Source organism: Hibiscus syriacus, unplaced genomic scaffold, assembly GCF_006381635.1.
Source record: "Hibiscus syriacus cultivar Baekdansim isolate YM2019G1 unplaced genomic scaffold, ASM638163v2 tig00116970_pilon, whole genome shotgun sequence".
Taxonomy (NCBI): domain Eukaryota; kingdom Viridiplantae; phylum Streptophyta; class Magnoliopsida; order Malvales; family Malvaceae; genus Hibiscus; species Hibiscus syriacus.
The window spans coordinates 217,535-237,204 of NW_024063494.1; the positions used below are offsets into that span (position 1 = coordinate 217,535).

At 31.7% G+C, this 19,670-nt stretch overlaps 1 protein-coding gene across 1 annotated transcript in view; it reads left to right on the plus strand.

The window, feature by feature from the left end:
- Positions 1–10,518: 10,518 nt before the first annotated feature.
- Positions 10,519–19,670, plus strand: part of LOC120191629 (MADS-box transcription factor 23-like) — a 32,241-nt gene continuing 23,089 nt past the window's right edge. The window contains exons 1-2 of the mRNA XM_039194542.1: positions 10,519–10,541; positions 10,778–10,979. Of these exons, the coding sequence (XP_039050473.1) occupies positions 10,798–10,979 (182 nt within the window). The 5' untranslated portion in view covers positions 10,519–10,541; positions 10,778–10,797. The remainder of the gene's footprint in view (positions 10,542–10,777; positions 10,980–19,670) is intronic.

Sequence of the window (19,670 nt, forward strand, 5' to 3'; positions counted from 1 at the left end):
ACATTTACCAGAAAAAATGCAATGGAAAGGTCTCCGGAAGATTGTAATATAAAGTGAAAATTTCAATTAAATTTTAGTAATTTAAAAAATCAATACTTTTCGTATGTCGACTGACAATATCGATTCTCATTTGTATGTCTCTTTTAGTTGTACCTGACAATTTGATCTCGGTAATTTTATGTCATCATCTAAATAATATAAAAATTAAAATTAAAAAATCCCAAAAAAATAAAATTAAAAATTTACCAAAAAATAATATTAAAAAACTACCTTGGAGCGAGAGGAAATTCAATCGGGACTACTATAATTAGCATAAAAATGGGAACCGATACCACCCCATGATTGTAGCAGAACTAGATAACCCGCTATATCCTCTTTTTGACCTCATTCGACGATTGTCGCCTTGCAAAATTCACGATATAAAAAATTAAAAATCACCAAGCCCCAACTACACTCAAAAAAAATTTCCAATATCGAAAGATACTGAATGTGCACCAAATTGCCAAATTTATCCAGTAACAATACCCCTTCAGTCAATTGGAGCAAATACGCTCGAGTTACAAAAATCACCTCAGCCTATGTAGAGTCGTCTGTCACATAAAATTCGAACTCCAACCAAATGATTTGTATCTGGTACCCCTCTAAAACATCTTATGATAGCATCTTTCCCAAAACTTGTGAACAATTCTGAATCGGTCGAAATTGTTGTGCCTCACTATCGTTGCACCATTAATCAGAACACTGAGTTGGTAAATGACATCTTCCAACGTAATTCACATTTCATCACTCGAAAAATGGAAAGTATGTGTCTCCGACCTCGAACGTTCAATGAAAGTATGCAACTGCTCGTTGTGCAATGGCTACAATTTTAAGGTGACGAATTCCATGATGACCGTTGCAACTGCTCGTTGTGCAATGGCTACAAACATCTATTTTTAAAAAATTCAAAGCAAACCTAGACATGATGAGATTTTCAGATTTTTTAAAAAATATTTAAATTATTTAATGAAATATAAAAATAATAAATTGTAAATGAACTCGCATCGTCAAGGTGACAAGTCCTAATGAAATTATTGAAAATATTGGTCCACATGAGATTCACATACCTGAGATCAATAAAAAAATATTTAAGCGAACTCTTCACCTCGACGTGACGAGTTCACCATTTACTATAGTAAATATCATAAATTCAAATTAAAATCTCGGGGCCAAATAACTTATCTGCTTGGGTAGTGGGCCAAAAAAAACTGAGTGAAACAAATACGCGTCTTAATGATAATGGGCTTCATGCCCATTCATTTGATGAGATTGTTCCAGACTTGATTAATTCCTCTCTATCCAATGCGGGCATTGGCCAAACGAGCCTGATATAGAAGTTGGGGGCATAAAGTGCAATTTGTTCATCTGTTGATAATAACTCTATCTCTAATTTTGACTCTCTCTTATCCCCCATTTTATTACTACGGTTTCACCATTGGTAAACAGAAGAAAATTGGTTCAATATTTTAAATTATTGAGAAGGCCATCATATTGCTGATGTTGGTATCATGTTCTTCACGTGTATTTGGCAACTCCCGTGATCTCAGATATGCATCCCCACATTCTAAGATTTATCCATATTTGAAAATGAATCATAGGATTGTGTTTTCTGCACTTCTTACAAGCTTAGTGGGATACATTATTGTTCATATCCACATAATATGGGTTCCATCCATGCGAATTTATAAGCGACGTCTCAGTTTTAATTATTTTGATATGCTAGTAAAATATCATAAGGATATTGTAATAATATCTCTGCCGTCTTTACTTACACTCCTTTAGATTCATGAAAATATGCATTGATGTTTTTGAATCCAAACTTTAAATTGATTAGGTGTCACATCTTATATTACTTTAAATAATAGTTTTTATTACTTATTTAAGTTAGTTAGGATAAGGAATTAATGCATTGAATTAATTCTTTATCTTAAACATATTCAATCAATTAAATATAAAAAAAATCATTAAAACGTTTATCAATATAATAATATTGCATGCAACTAGCATGTTTCTAAAGTGGATATAGAATATAGATAACATGTTCTGTTGTTTTAATTAACTAGCTATGTGTAGACACCTATTTTCGTCTGATTTTTATTTATATATACATATCTATATATTATATAGTTTACAAATGTTTTAAAATACATATAATATATATAATTTTGAGAATAGCTTTTTGAAAAGTATATATTATATGATATATAATATATGTTTTTTTTTGAAAACATTTTAAAAATATATATAATATATAGTCTTTGAAAACATTTTGAAAATGTATAATATATATATATATATATATATATATATATATATATTTAAAAGCATTTTTGAAAACGTATATAATATATAGTTTTGAAAAACATTTTTGAAAATTTATATGATATATAGTTTTGAAAACATTTTGAAAACATTTATATATTACATAGTTTTAAAAAAAAATATTTTAAAAATATATAATATATAATTTGTTTAAAGCATTTTTTTAAAATATATATATTATATAATTTAAAAAAAACATTTTGGAAATTATATATTATATGTTTTTTAAAATATTTATATATATATTATACTATTATTATTATTATTATTTATTATTATCATTTATTATTATTGTAATTATTTTATTTATTATTATTATTTCTTATTTAATTATTTTGTTTTTGTTTTTCTGTTCAGGGTCCAGAACGAGGTCCAAGCAGATCAGGGTTTTTAGACTTAGTCACAGCGCCACACAACAGGGGACTGTTGGATCAACAAAGAGATCAACAGCCAACATAGCAAGGGAATCAGGGTTTGTTTAACCCACAAAGAGCTATCAGCCGCAGCCAATCTTGGACCGTTGGATCTGACCAAATCAAACGGTCAAGATCAAATCAAGGTTACCATAAGCCTGAACGCCACCACACACCGGTCACCGAGATTTCCGGCCGAGGGGATCGGGACTGACCCATCCCGAAATCCCCGGCCAACCAACCACGATCCCGAGATCGTCGGGACTCCCAACGGCCGGCGTGGGTTATAAAAACCCACGGCCAACCAACAGAGGGGGGGACCAATACCATCATCGAGAACCAAGATCCAAAACCACACAGTACCCAAAACACCATCAACACAACAACCATCAACCATATACAGTACCACACCGAGAGACCAACGACCATAAAAATAGAAGCATCATCGAGCCACAACCGAACAAAAAGACCATCAACAACAGACAAAAATCATCACAAAAATACAAGCCAAAGGCCGAAGCCTCTCAGTAAACAAACCAAAACAAGCACGTAGAGAAACCACAAAGCCAAAGGCCTCAAGAAACGAAGGGACACCGGCGAGAGGGGTAAAAAATCGAAACTTTACACCTAGATCCACGCTGGTAGGGATAAGTTTTGGTGTTTTAGGTCTCGGATTTGGGTGTACGGTGTTAAAGGGAGTACTTTTGCTAAGGTTTAGGTTTCCCGGCCGCCGCTAGCGGCGATTCAGGCGGCGGAAGGGCCACCGGACTGGTGACCGGTAATCGCCCAAGGGGGGGCTGGCCGAGAGTTTTCTCTCGGTTGAGAAAGATGAGAGCTGGAGTGAAATGGTGAGAATGAATGAGAAATATCTGTTTTTGTGTATTTATATACCAGGGACTACCGTGTAATTACAGGATAGTTAAATCCTTTCCGCGATCCCTGTAAGTTTGAGTCGTAATCCATTTCAGTCACCATATGCAATTCGGCCACAGGATTTTCAATTGTTTCAATTCGGTCCCCATTTAAATTTTACATTTTTGCAATTTGACCCCCTAAATTCTGACTTTTTTATTATTATCATGCTTGTTAATTATTATTCTTTTTATTTTCTTTTTTACTTCATATTGTTTCCATTTTATTACTTTTAAAATAATATTTTTCTTATTTATTTAATATTTATTTATTATTTATTTAATTTTAATTTAATTTCTTTGATTTATTTTTTTTATATTACTACTTTTTTTGTTATTATTTTATCCTTTCATTTTTATTTAACTATTTTATCGTCTAACATATTTTTTTTTGTTTACCCCTTTTTAGCGGTAACTTTAATCGATCAAAGGTAAGTGATTTGCATCGAGTTTTTAAATTTAAATTTAAATTTTAAATTTTCGCAACTAAGACAACCGACAAATTAATTGGTACCGAAAGGGCGGTTCAAGGGTGCTAATCCTTCCTTGACCGTAACCGACTCCCGAACCCGACACGTTTCTGGTACGACGCAGATCAGGTAAGATGGTGTCCGGCCCACCTAAATTCGTTTTAAAGTGGTCGGTGGCGACTCCAAATCATTTTTCCTAAGTCGAAGCCCAATTCCGGGGTCCAACCGAAAGACGGTTACGACACTATGTTATTATATATCACGTGAAGGATCCAGTTATATAATGTAAAACTATTTTTGTGTTACTCATATTTAAAGTCATTGGATGAGTGAAAATAAACAGGCCAAATTAACAGTAGGATATGTAAAGATATTCACTTGAAAAAAATAAAAAGTCAATATAGGTTATCCATTTTCACTAATCCAACAGTTCTAAATCTGTGTAAAACTAATATATATATATATATATATATATATATATATATATATATATATATATATATATATATATATATATATATATGCTAACCTGGATTTATCATTATATTATTGATTTACAAACGTCAAAATTTGCGATCCAACTCAACTAGCATTGCCTTTCGCGGCATAGGATACTGAACTGTTGACTGCCCGCAAGTGATGGGTCTCCCATGGATATTGTCATCATCATCCACAAATGGCAACATAAAATGGTATTTTATTTTTTAGTACATCTAACTATCAAGGCATGGGTATAATTAAACTACAAATGAAACTTTCCACCTTGAGGTACCAAAACGAAACTTCAGTCCTTATTCTTTTGTAAATTGTATGTAGATTATTTCATTTTAATAAATTATTGAATAATTAAACTACAAATGATTCTAATATATAGTTATTATTTATTTAATTGAATACTTAATTGGTTTTGATGTATGTAAATTATATTGGATATTATGATATAATTTTACAGCTATTTTTTGTTATGATATACGAACTATCTTGGAATATAATTATCATTACAAATAAGCAACGTGTACACTAATGTGTGATAGCTTTATATAATATAAAATTTCATTAAAGAACATCTAAGAGGTAATTTTAACTACGCCATACGTTGACCTAAGAGAATGCATCTTTAAAAATGGTGTGGTAAGAATGTTAATTCTAAATAAAATTTAGAGTAATATTGTAAAAAGATAATGTATGAATATTTTAATATGTAATTGTGATTATTTATAATATAGACAGCTGAATTCATCATAAATATAATATAACTGACGATCGATTATGATATATCATCAGTAATTTCATTTTAAAATTATCTACTGATACCCGTTTTAAACAAGCAAACTCTCAATTCAAATATATTTTGAAGATCAACTTATGTTTTATACAGTACTTATATTCTGGAAGATATTGTTGGGTTTAAAAAACTGGTAAGAGTGAATGCTTTAGTTTAATACAAGCTGAAGATCTTGGTGGGTGTCATCTGGGTTGCCAGTTCTAAAACATGGGAACTTGCTTTGTCAGAAGACAAACATATCAACAAAATAAAACGACGATCCAGGTGTTTGCCTGTTCTCATATATAATAAACTTTTGCGATGAATAATTGGTGAATTATGCTTTGCTTTAGTACAAGCTGAGGAACTCGGTGGGCTTCATCTGGGTTGGCAGTTCTAAAACCTGGGAACTTGCTTTGTCGGAAAACAAACCAGCAATCACAAATAAAATAAGCGGAAGGAAGAGCATATTTCAAGTTCCCAGGTGTTTTCCTGTTCTCATATATGCTTTAGCTTTTGGATATTTTCACCTTTGAAACAGTATCTCTTTTCTTCCTTTTTGCACGGACTCTAATTTCCCAATTAGGAAACCTTAAAAACTAAAAAGGGAGTAATGCTTTACCAGTTCCCACAGTTTATTGACACGTGGTGACGCACTCAGTTCAGTTAATTTAATGACTCACATTGCCCCTGAGGTCGCCCTATTTACCAGGTTTACCCCTCATCTTTGCCTCAAATGAAGAGGATGATGTCCTTTCAGAATTCTTGATGCGTGGTTTCCCTACGTGTAATAATAAAAAAAAGGTAAATTACACATTTAGTATTTAAATAGTCAGTTTTAGTATTTAATTAATTTTAAAATTTATATCTAAAATTTAGTTTTTACTCCATTTTAGTATCCCATTAAACACTTAAAGTTACATTTTGAAAAAAGTTAAAATTTTAGGTACTAAAACGGGCTAAAATTGATAGTTTATATACTAAACATGTAAAGTTTTTAATGACATGGTACTAAAATGAAACAAACATATAACTTTGAAAAAATTAAAAGTTTAAGTATTAAAACGGACCAAAATTGATAGTTTATGTATTAAATACATAGTTTACCCAATAAAAATAACTGATGGCAAATGATAATTCAATCTTTTCTTTCATGTTCAAACGTTATTTTCTTTAATCTCTAAAGAGCTTTAGTGCATAAAATTGTTAAAGATAATTACATTAATAACCTATATTTTGGTAAAGAAAGTTTTTTATTTGGATTTTCGTCCACTCAAGTTTTCTTTCTAAAAAATTGTGTTGCTCTTTTTTTTATTATGTCTTTTATTTTTTCTTATTTTTTAAAATTTTAAATAAAATCTATGTCATCGTTATACTCTTTTATCTTTTTTTGTGACACATGATCTCTTTGCTCTTTAGACACGATTCTTATGATTTTTGATATGCTTTTTGTATACCTTTGTGATTGTTTTGGTGTTTACATAAAAACCATCATAACATTTATTTTTTGATTGGTTTGTTGGTAGTCACGTATAGTCGAATCTCCTCTTTGGTAAAAGGTTGTTTGTCGATATAATCATAATTGTGTAACAAAACAGTCTGCCAAACAGTTTGGTTCACTCACCACTCCTTTATCACTTCGTAAAACATCTCGTTCGACAGAGATAATAAGTTTTTATGGAGGTTATTGTGTTATTTTGATGTTGGTTCGTCATTCGCAATAGAATATTCTATTTTTCTTCATACTTTTGGGTTTAATACTTTCATTTTTGTATGAGTTTTTTGTGATTATTATCTCCGGTTTTCTCTTTATGTTTTATGTTTGGGTACGTTGTTATTATGGTTCTTTCTATTATTTTTATTAATGAAATCTAATTGACAATGTTAAGAAATACCATAATTTTAACGTGAATCAATGTCGTTACTAATTTTCCTTATATGATATTTCTTTCGTTGTTGTTTTGAGGAGTTTTACAAAAAATATGTATTGATATAAAATTTATCGTTTCAATACGAATCAAACAATTTTAGTGATTAAGAGGTTTGTTGTTATCTTTTGAAGTTTTAAACTTCAGTGATTAAAAATCCTTGAATAATTGAATATATCTTACCTTGTATTCACTCTAAATTTATCAAATAAAATATCGGTCACAACATGTAAAGAATTTATCATTTTCCCCTTAGATTTTATGCTATAATTATTAATTTGTATTAAAAATTATATTTAAGATATTGGTCTATATATTTTTTATTTTCTATAGTTTTCCGGGGGGAACTCTTGTCACAATTTTCCAAAAAAGGGGAAAATACGAGCTTATAGTATATATATTACTAATGTGTTTTCATGATAATGGCTGTGATTTGACTTAAACTAAATTGGAACTGTGCCAATCCCACTACCATAAGCTGTCATTTTTCTTTAAAAAAATATTCTAAGGTGGCGGGCTAGATACGTCAAACATGTTTCTTTAATTGGACAACTTTAAATATTTAACCCCTAATTAGGAAGACATGGATCGTGGCTTGACAAGTTGCCCAAAAAATCATAAATCCAAACATCCTAATTTTTACCTATTTTGAGATTGTTTTTTAGCCTTATTCATGGAAAAGGTCTATCCAATTGCCTTAAATTCAACCGACACTATTAACTTTAGTTTGTCCAATAAATTCAAGACACTTTCATAATCGCCACTTGTTCTCCCACGTAAATTTTACTATACGTGAACGAATCAAACCAACAATCAGCATTTAGTGGTTAATACTTACTATCTAGCTAGTAAATATATTTTTTAAGAAAAATAATAATATTTGAATTGCCGATGAATTTTGATAGAACTAGTAGGTAAATATTTTGTATTATTGAATTTTGAAAGAAATTGAATATCGCATTCATAATGTGAACTTAATTATACAAGTACTGTATAATTTTTTATTTAATCGTCAATATTTGATTTATTGGTCAACTATTTTTAATTGAGTAACGTACAGGCTCATTATGAGACAACTCTCACAAATCAATCTGTTTCATTCGTAAACACTAGGATTTAAACTATTAACATTGTTTAAGGAATTTAGTATCTCATCCTACTAGACCGACTAATTATTTATATATTAATTACAATTTTTGATATATTTAAAAGTTTTTTCAAAAATTAATATTGAATTAACCTTTTATAAGATCTCTCTACGTTTTAAGATATAAAAAAATAATTTGCATACAATTATAATAATTGAATTATATTTAAGAGATTGAATTAGGTAATAAAACAAACCTAACCAAACCGACTCCTTAACATTTCAAGCCTATTAGCTACCCAATTGTAATTTGACCCCACTTTTTTTTATCAAAATTAATAATTTCGAAATGAATTTTACAAAATAAGTCTTAAAATAGAAAATGATTAAATGAAAATATATTTATATATTGAAAAACACAGCTACCCTGCAGGCTGTCAGTTTAGCGTCACTCTGCACAACGTCACTTTCATTCTCAATTTTTAAGGATAAATATATATGAATATTATTATACGGACACACTTTACGAAAAAACATTATATACAATACAAAGGAGACTGTAGTGTATTTTATGTCCTTGCTTCAGTTTTGTTTTTAAAATATAATTAAAAGATACTCCTTTGACAATATTTTAATTTTGTTTGTAGAGTATTTTTATGATTACTATATAAAATAATTATTTATTATATAATTTGACAGATTTATTGGTGCATTATTAATAAAAAATATAAAAAAATATTTTTTTTATAAATAAAATGTATACAATAAAATATATGTTAAAAAGTATCAAATATTTGATAGGTAATATCTATTCCTTTAATATATAAAATACTCGAATTTAGGATCTTAAAAAGATAATAATAATAATAATATTTTTATTATTACAATTATTTAATTCATACTATATATAATATTTAAAAAAAGGTAAATATTTAATTTATTTATCTTTTAATTCTTTTAATATTTTATGATTTTATTAATCACAGGAGATATAAGCTAAAAGAAAAAAAGAAAAAATCATCTGTCTGGGCAAACCAAGAAAACACTGATCGAAAAACATAAAAGCAACATTGGAAATTAAAGCGCACTATTTGAAAAGAGTAGACTGTTCGCGTGACCTACGCCGCCAAAACAACTCACCAACAAACCAAAAAAAGAATGGGAAAGCTGTCGGTGCCTTGATTCAAAATAGGTATCCAGTAGTTCGAGAAATCCTATGAATTCAAGGCAAAAGAGCACCATCAGTCGACCCACCATTTATATAACGCTTCCCACTTTCACAGGAGCTTCTTCGATCCAGTACATGGGCGCTTGGCACAACCGACCTTCACCTGTAAGCACACTAGCAGCGTTGTTAGCACGATGAGGCACAAAGCAGAAGGTAACGCTTTCAAATCCTCCAATTTTTAAACCGAACCGATGTATCACTTTCTCCAGAAAAAGCAAACGATCTGTCAGTATCCCAGGAACATGTCTCCAAAAAACTCGCAATACTATCCTCACTCACACGGGTCCTCCGCCAAGCTGAACTTGCAACCCCACGATCAAGACGTTCCTTGCATTGTTTTTCGTTAGACAACCGATTTCCCATGTGAACCACTACCATGAGAAACCCACATCGAGAGATTGCATTCCTGTTGAGTCACTCAAAAAGCTTCCATATTTCTTTTTCGTAAATCACCACCACCTCAAGTATTAGATAAAAAATTAAATCTTAAATAAAATTCAGATCTCTAATTAAATAAAAAATAATCAAATTAAATTTTAATATCATTTAAATATTACTCAATTTTTAAAATACAACTGAATTTGATTTTTTTTTTAGAAAATAAGAAGGAAATTTCTTATTTTCTCCAAATAGAAAATACTGTCCATTGTACGATGAAATCTAGACCCACGCGTCAGTCATCTATACGAGAGACGACTCTTTTCCCACAAATCAAAGCCATTAAATAAATTCTCCGCCACTCTGGTTGGTCCACGTGTCCGTACTCCTCTCTATACAACTAGCGGTTTTTGCTTTCTCCCCCAAAACTTTCCTTATATAGATGGTTTTATTTTCCCACTGATGATAGAAAAATACCAAAACGACATCTCTGAAACTACGGTTTGTCTCCTTTCTCCCAGTTCCTCACTTCCTCTCCAAGCAAATTTTCTTTTATTTTTATTTTTGTAAAAATAAAGTAAAAGAAAAAAAGTCCATTTATTTTTGTTTTTTCCTTCCTTTTTTTGTTTGCTTGAATGCCTTTTATTCTTTTCTTACTTTTTTAATCGAAAATATAGAGTTAATATTTTTTTTCATTTTTTGTCTGAATAATCAGAAAAGATTAATTGTTTGAGTAGTACTGCGGTGGGCTGAAGCTATGGGAAGAGGGAAAATAGTGATAAGGAGGATCGATAACTCAACGAACAGGCAAGTAACTTTTTCGAAACGAAGGAACGGATTGTTGAAGAAAGCTAAAGAGCTCGCGATCTTGTGCGATGCTGAAGTTGGAGTAATGATTTTCTCCAGCACCGGAAAGCTCTACGATTTTGCTAGCACCAGGTCCTTTTAAGATCTCGTTTAATCGTTGATTTTTTTCTTGCTTAATTGATTATTATGCTAGCTATTATGTTCGTAGATAAGATTTGTGTGCTTCTTCGTAAAAGAAAGTTTCTCTATCTAATATTATTTGATTAAATGTGGCAAAAAATGGGAGTTTAATGTTAAAAATGATGGAAATTTAAGTCTAGAATCTCTAATTTTGATCTTATAATTCTATGATTCAGAAAATGTATGGATTGATTTAATGTGTGAATTTAGTTAGAATTTCTTTTGATTGTTGATTTTTTTTATGTATCATCAGATCATTGTATCACAATTTTTACATGTTAAGACTTTCATTGAATTTGAGTTGAAATTTGTTGAAAGTGAGCGTGTATAAACAACTAACTTGAAGTAGAATTACAGATTAGAGATGGTAATTAATTTTACTGCTGTACTTATAGGTTTGGATCAGCTTACTATACTTTCTAAGCACTAAGCAGAATCCTAGCTTTGCTTCATAAAAATCCATAGGAACTAAACTCATTTTTTTCATAGTTAAAACTGAATTAGGATTCTGATTTGAAATGTTTGCGGATAATATCCTTATAGGTTTTAATCATAATGTGTGGTTGAAAAGCTAAAGCAAAAGAGGTTGAATGTTAGTACTATGTCACTGTTATACATTGAACTTCTATCAGCTGAAAACACCTTCAATACTATTTCTCCACAAATTTAGACACCATATATGACCATGAAAGCACCTAATTATGAAGTTAGTAGGAAAAGAGAGAAATTATAAATGCTTTAAATTGTAAAACTTGGAAACTTTGTGAGAATTTTTGTAAAGTTCAAAGGGTCCAAGCCTTCTCATTTATTTTACAGTGATGAACTGATAATTATACTGCAGCATAAGAACTTGAAGGAATCTTAAAATCTTAGGTGAAAAGGGTTAGGTTAGGGATATCTGAACCCTACGTCTAGGTCACTAATTGTCTTGAAATGGAAGTGAATGAAGAAAGAAGCTTAAGAAGAGAAAAAAGAAGAAGACCAGTATGTAGTGTTGTACGTAGTGAAACTTCTCTTTCAAATAGACTTAATTTATAAAAACAAATGCAGTATCTCTATGATTTTCAATCTTTGTTAAACAACAAAAACACTAATGATAATTTGAAACATTTCATTATACGAAAACAAATATTACATATAATAACTAGAACTCTTGCACTTTGTCCATTATATACTTGGGGAAACAAGTTAGGTATGAAGTGTTTTATCATAAAATTTATAGAAAGATAACACTGAAAGTTTTTTTTTTTTTGAGTAAGATGGCACTGAAATTTAGTTAATACTATACTCGTAGTCGTATATTTACTATTTTTAAAAGTGTTTGATATATGTAAATAAAAAAATATATACAATATATCAAATTATAGAGATGAAACAAATATTCAAATTCACAAGTTTGAATCTGCCAAAAGTTAGATGACCAAGTTTTGAATCCTTTCAGTAGTAAACATAATCTCTATATTATAATCTAGAATTGAAATCAAATCTACGTCTACATAAGATACCGAAGTTCATATTGATAATGACATCATTCAACTCAAATCATAATTTTCAATAGACATTTAGCCATCATCAACATCATATCGAAGTTTCAATTCATGTTTATTTAATACCAAACATATAATTCTTGGGAGAATTTAATCACTTTGGGCATTTACAAACCCTTTTTAAAATTAATAAAACAATTACAAGTGCAATTTAATTTTGAGGTTTTTATAATTGTTGGTATCGATACTTTTTTTTAGATATTGATACCAAATTAACATTGGAATTGCATTTTATGTTTCAGTATTGATACTATACATGTAGTATCGATGCTTCACAAACAATATCTATATTCCAAGAAGGGTATTAATACTTTCTTTCCAATGTATTCAGATTTACTATGTAATTTCATACAATATCGATATTGTGTGAATGATATCGATACTAAGTATAAATTACAATTTTAGGTTTGAAAAAACATTCAAACTTGACTCAAATCATCTCATATGATGCTCTAATCAATCTCTAGGGCTCATGGTACTTTTACTACATTATATGATATCATTTTTATATATTTATAACGTCAATTACGTTTCTAATCATTAATTCATAGATTTTAATCCATTACCAGCCTCTTTAATTAATCAATTAAACATAAAATGAGTTCATACAACAACCAAAATATAAATCAAAGGTAAAGTTATATATATATATATATATATATATATATATATTGAATAATCACTAATATTCAATCTATTGTTCGACTAATTTGAATTGGGTAATGCAATGGTGAGGACGATCCTTCCAACTCAGTTTGTTCCATTGACAAATGTCAAAATTCAAACTCTTAACATTGTTTAAGGGATCTAGTGTCTTATCTCACCAAACTAACTAATTATTGGTGTAAACTGTGAATTTACATCTCTACAAATGAATAAAACTCTTTGATGAAGCTTCATTTGCCTAACAATTTCTCTAAAATCCCAACACTCTTCACACCACCTATGAATATATCATGAGTTCATTTTAATGCTCTAGAGATGGAGGTAATGATCTTACCTTATTCAAATCTTAATGATTGATTACCTTTCAAGTTTGTTCTTGTCTCATTGAAATGCCTTTAAGTTTTTTTGTAAAAGAAAAAGAAAAAGAATAAAAAGATGAAAAAGGTGAAGGTATGAGTTGAGATAACAAATAGTAACTTTTGTCTCCCTTAATCTCAAGTCCAAATTAATAAATTTGGATGGAAAATTAGTCAAAATCTTTTAAATGAGTTAATTATACTTTTAGTCATTGTCATTTGTACTCAACTTAAAAATCTTCCCTTTTTTTAACTATTTGAATACGATTCTCACTTGGTTAAACCCAAATCTTAACAAATTTAATTATAGTCTTAATGTAAAATAAGTCCTAAAGTATACCCAAAGTTAACTTTAGGCAATTAAGTTTGCGGAAACTTAAAGAAAAGAAATGGCGCACGTTAAGTCTTTTCTCTCGGTGCATGTTAGTTGGGCTAATAGTGATTGAAGGCGATGACATTTCTTCTTCTTTATTTGCATTTTTGTTTGATTTCTAGTGTGATTTTCTTGGGGGATTTGCCTGGCTATGTTTGGTGAAGTAGCTGCTGATTGGAGGAAGCTGTTTGCGGCGGGGAATGAGCAGGAGCTCGATTTTTTTCCTCCGTTAGAGGTTGAGGGTTCTTTTGTGGTGAAGCCACCACAATATGTGTTTGAGGAAGGGATTTTAGAGTGGAGATATGCGTTGGTTGGGCAATTCATTGGCTTGGCCCTAAATTTTGGATATCTTCAGAAGATTATTGAGCTAATGTGGCATAAATCTTCTCCGGTTAAGGTCAGTTTAGTTGGTTCAAATTTGTTTGTTTATTCATTCGTTAATTCGTCTGTTAGGGATTGGGTTTTAGAGAATGATCCTTGGCATGTTCAGCATAAAAAAATTCTTAGGAAGTGGGAGACAAATTTGAAGTAGTTACATTTTGATTTGGTTCGAATGTTAGTTTAGTTTCAATTGTATAACGTTCTTTTGAAGCTATTCTCTAAGAAAGGGCTTAGTTACATTGCAAGTGCCTTAGGTAGGCCTCTTTATATGGATTTGATCACGAATGCTCGAGAGCGACTTGAATATCCTCGTGTTTGTATTGAGATTTCTACAGGTTTAAAGATCCCGGATCACGTTGATGTACTTTTGTGTGATGGATCAGTGGTTTGGATTAAGGTTATTGTGCCTTGGATGCTTATTTCTGTGTTGATTGTGGTCGATTTGGCCATTTAGGGAAGTATTGTCTTGGGGGGAAAAAGGTTGAACAAATCTGGAGAGTTAAGGGTGTTGTGCAGGAGGTCAATCTGGGTGCTTCTGCTAGTGGTTGTAAGGTTGTGAAAGATGTGCTAAACACTGAAAATGTTTATGATGTTCCAAGTTCTGTTGCATTGGATGATTCTACTGTAATGGTTTGCTCTGGAAGAGATGTGGTTTGTTCTAGTGAGGTGGCTGTGCAGGAGGTCAATCAAGATGGTCATGATGTTGTTGAGGTTATCACCTCAAATCCTGAGCAGGGAAGTAATCCTCATCCTAAAATAAAGAGAGGCATACCTACTAAAGATGATGGTAAAGTTTTTTTAGGTGAATCAATGAATAAGTTTGAGGTTATTAATTATGTTGATCCTGATGGTTTGGTGGTGATGCGTACTGAGAGTTCTGGTAGAAAGCATAGAGGTGCTTCTCTTGGAGTGGCAAAATTAGTCCAAGACATGAAGCTGAAGAAGAAAAAACATGTTGATAAAGTTAAAAAGATTGAGGATAGGGGTGGTGTTTATTCTTCTTCTACTGTTTATCATGTTAGATTGCTTTTGGAATGATAGGGGATTTAACAATCCTCTCAAACAGGTAAATATGATGCGTTGGGATGTTAGTTCTCAAATAAATGTTTTGTGTCTTCTCGAAACAAGGGTTAAGGAGGGAAAATCAGGGGAGATTTTGAATAATAGGTTTAGTAACTGAGAATTTTGTTGCAACTATAGTCATGCTGTAAATGGTCGTATTTGGGTCATTTGGCAGAAGGGTTTGTGTTTTTCTATTTGTTTTGTGTTTGATCAAAGTGTTTCTATCAAAGGCTCTTTTAGTGGAAAGGATGTTTGGATCACTGCAGTATATGGTTCTAATGAGGGTTATGTTCATAGGCAGCTTTGGCATCAGCTGAGTTATGTGGAAAGTATGGTGGGTACTTTACCTTGGTTGATTGGGGGGACTTCAATGTCATCTTGAATTCTGAAGAAAGTCTGGTCCCTGTTAGTGTGGATGTAAATATTGACATTTATGATTTTCAAAGTTGTGTGGAGGATCTTTTTGATCATCCATTTACTGGTCATCTTTTTACTTGGTCGAACAAGCAACAAGAGACTTATCTGGCTCGCAAATTGGATCATGTTCTTGTGAATTCGAATTGGATTGGATTGGAGCAGTTTTTGATTTAGTTGTAGAATTCCAAGCCCCAGGAAATTCGGATCATTGCTCTGCTTTAGTTTGGTTGCACAAAGAAGCTCATATGGCTAGACCTAAGCCATTTAAGTTCTTTAACTTTTGGGTACTATATCCAGAGTTTATGATTGTTGTTGAGGGGTCTTAGTAGGCCTCGGCTGTAGGGAATCCAACTCAAGTGCTATTTCAAAAGCTTAAAAGATTGAAGAGTTGTCTCAAAGTGCTTAATAGGGCTCAATTTAGTGACATTTTCGGTCAGGTTAAGCAAAAGAGGGAGGAGCTGGTTAGGATTCAGCTGGCTAATTTGGATTCAGATGTTGTTAGCAGCAATATTGATTCTGAGTTACAAGTTGAGCGTGAATTGAAAACTCTTGAAGAGGCAGATTTGGTTTTTTATAAGCAAAAAACAAAGGTGAATTGGATTAGAGACGGTGATCAAGGGACTCAATTTTTCCACTCTATGGTGGCTAGTAAAAGGAAAAGTAACACAATTCAGGTTCTCTATGATAAGTATGGAACTAGACTTGATTCTTTTGATGACATGTCTAATGAGGTGGTTGATTTCTTTATAAATCAGTTGGGTGTGGTTGATCAGGATGTGAAGGGTTGTGATGTTAGGATGCTTAAAGATCTTCATTATTCATTGCCTATGGGTGCTGGAGATGTTTTATGCATAGATATTTCTGGTGTTGAGATTAAGGAGGCCATTTGGGGGCAAGGGAATAACAAATCTTGGGTCAGATGACTATAACTCTTATTTTTTTCAAAAGAGCTTGGCCTATAGTGGGTGATGATTTTAAGGATGCCATCAGGTATTGTTATGATGATTCTTTTATACTCCTTGCTTTTAATGTAACGGTTGCAGTTATTGTGCCTAAGGTTCCTAACTCGAGTATGATTAAGGATTTTAGGCCTATATCTTGATGTTTTGTGATTTATAAGACTGTTACAAGAATTTTAGTGAGTCGATTGACTGTTGTATTTCCTGATATGATCTTCATGAATCAGACTGCTTTTGTGAAAGGGAAGAGTATAGTAGATAACACTTTACTTGCTCAAGAGATTGTAAAGGGTTATGTTAGGAGAAATATTTCCCCGAGATGTGCCTTAAAAATTGACCTACAAAAGCTTTTGATTCTCTTAATTGGGAGTTTGTGGGTGTCATCTTGTATGCTTTCGGGCTGCCTGAGAAATTCATTGGTTGGATTTGGGCTTGCTTTACAAATCTCAGGTATTATGTGGTGTTTAATGGTAGCCTAGTTGGTTATTTTAGGGGTGCTCAGGGTATAAGGCAAGGGGATCATCTCTCGCCTTATATTTTTGTTCTTGCTATGAATGTTCTGTCTAATGTGATTAATGTGGATACTATAAAGGGGATTTTTAAATTTAATCCTAAATGTAAAAATATTGGTCTCACCCACCTATGTTTTTTGATGATTTGCTCATTTTTTGTAAAGGTTCTATTGATTCTATTATTGGAGTGCAATCTGTTTTAGATATATTTTATTCCTGACGGGTTTGAGATTAAATGCTAGTAAATATGAGATATTCATGGTTGGTGTCTCTGCTAATCAGTGTGTTGCTGTAAGAGAGGTTATTTGTTTTAAGTTGGGAAGTCTCCCTATGAGATATTTGGGTGTTCCATTGGTGATTAGGAAACTTGTTGTGAAGGATTTCCAAAGCCTTATTGACAAGATAAAGTCAAAGTTGAATTTATGGGCTAATCGACATCTCAGTTTTGCTGGCAGATTGCAACTTGTTCGTGTTGTTTTATTCAGCATAGCTAATTATTGGTTCAGGCAGCTTATTCTGCCACAAGTGATAATTAGAAAGATTGAGCAATTATGCTCTCATTTTTTCTGGAAGGGTGTTGATCTGCCTGCAAAGGGTGCTTGAGTAAATTAGAGACAAATCTGTTTATTAAGATCTGAAGGGGGCTGGGTGTAAAAGATATTGGTGGCTGGAATAAAGCATGTATTGTGCAGTTGATTAGAAGTATTTTGGCTAATTAAGGTTCCCTATGGGTGGCTTGTTAGGAATTGTAGATATTTGGCAGATAGTTATTCATATTAATGCCAGTTGGAGTTTTAGAAGCATATTGAAACTAAGGCCTGCTATTTCTCATCTATTTGTTGATTCAAGTAGTGATCTTAAAACTGGGTAGATTTGGGAGGATATGTGTGTTAAGGTTCCAAAAGTTCCATGGCATAGCCTGGTTTAGTTTCCAAGACGTATTCCAAAACATAGTATCATTGTGTGGATGACTAATTTAGATAGACTTCCTACCCGGGTAAGACTTTTGAGAATTGGATTAAGCATTGAAAATGATAAATGTGTGATTTGTGATGTTAAGGCTGAGACTAGGGATCACTTGTTCTTTGATTGTGGTTTTGCGAGGGAGTTGTGGGGTGATATTCTTACTTTGTGTGGTGTAATTCGTAACGTTAGCTGATGGGATAGGGAGTTGGCATGGGTTGTTCATTGTTTTAAAGGGAATTCTCTCTTTGTGAGGGTGTTCAAGCTTGCTTGGACTGGTCATGTGTATGGCATTTGGAAGGAGATAAATAGTAGGCTTTTGGGGGGCAAAGCTAGATTGGTAGGGGATGTGTTGAAGGACATCAATGAAACTATTCAGATTCGGCTAAAATGATGGGCTATCAACAAAGTTGGTCCGAGGAATGATTCCCTCTGTGTGAAATGAGGTATTTCTTAAGGTTGGGGTTCACTTGTAATGGATGTTTCTTTCGTTCTTTGTATTAGTAGGTGTTAAATTGTTGTTTATGTAGCAGGTTTCCTGTTTTTCTTGGGTAATGAAATGGAATTATCCAAAAAAAAAGTTAACTTTAGGCGCCAAAAGAATTTTTCGTTAAAATCAAGTGTCTAACATTTTCAATGTTATAATTTTAGGTGTTCTCCGTTAAATTCAGATTTTAAGTGACACGTGTTGGACTTATAAAAATTAAAAAAAATATTTTAAATTAAAAATTAAAAAATGCAATTTATTTATTAAAAACCTAAAATTTTCTTTAATCTAAAACACCCAAAAACTCCAAAAACCCTAATTCCAAAACGCCTTTATCCATGTCGACTATTGTTGGTGTTGCCTTGGTCATTGTCCTTTACTGTAGGCGACTTCATCTAATCGAATTTCAATGCACGATGAGAAGAATCATCACTTAAATCGATGAAATCATTGCTCTTCGTCAGAATCAATAAGTTGTTGCAATCACCCATTTTTTGTTGCAATCATCACTTGAAGCATGAGAGTGTGGTCATTGGGTGTTCGAGCAGTCATGCGTTGTCGAGATTTCAGCCAATTAGTGACGGTTGTGGTGGCCGGTGGTAGTGAGGGGATTAGAAATAGGTTATTTGGTATCTTTTTATAATTTGAAAATTTTTTGGATAATTTTTATAAATAATAATTTGAAGTGTTCTTTTAAAAAAAAATATTTTTTAAAAATTTTATATACCTGACACATGCAGATAACGATAAAATTTAACGATAAAATTTAACGATATTTACGGTCCAAACACCTAAAACTATAATGTTAGAAACATTAAATACATATTTTTAACGAAAGATTGTTAAACATATAAAATTAACTTTAAGAATAATTTTAATACATATTTTTACATTAAACCTTAATTATACGTGCCAACCGA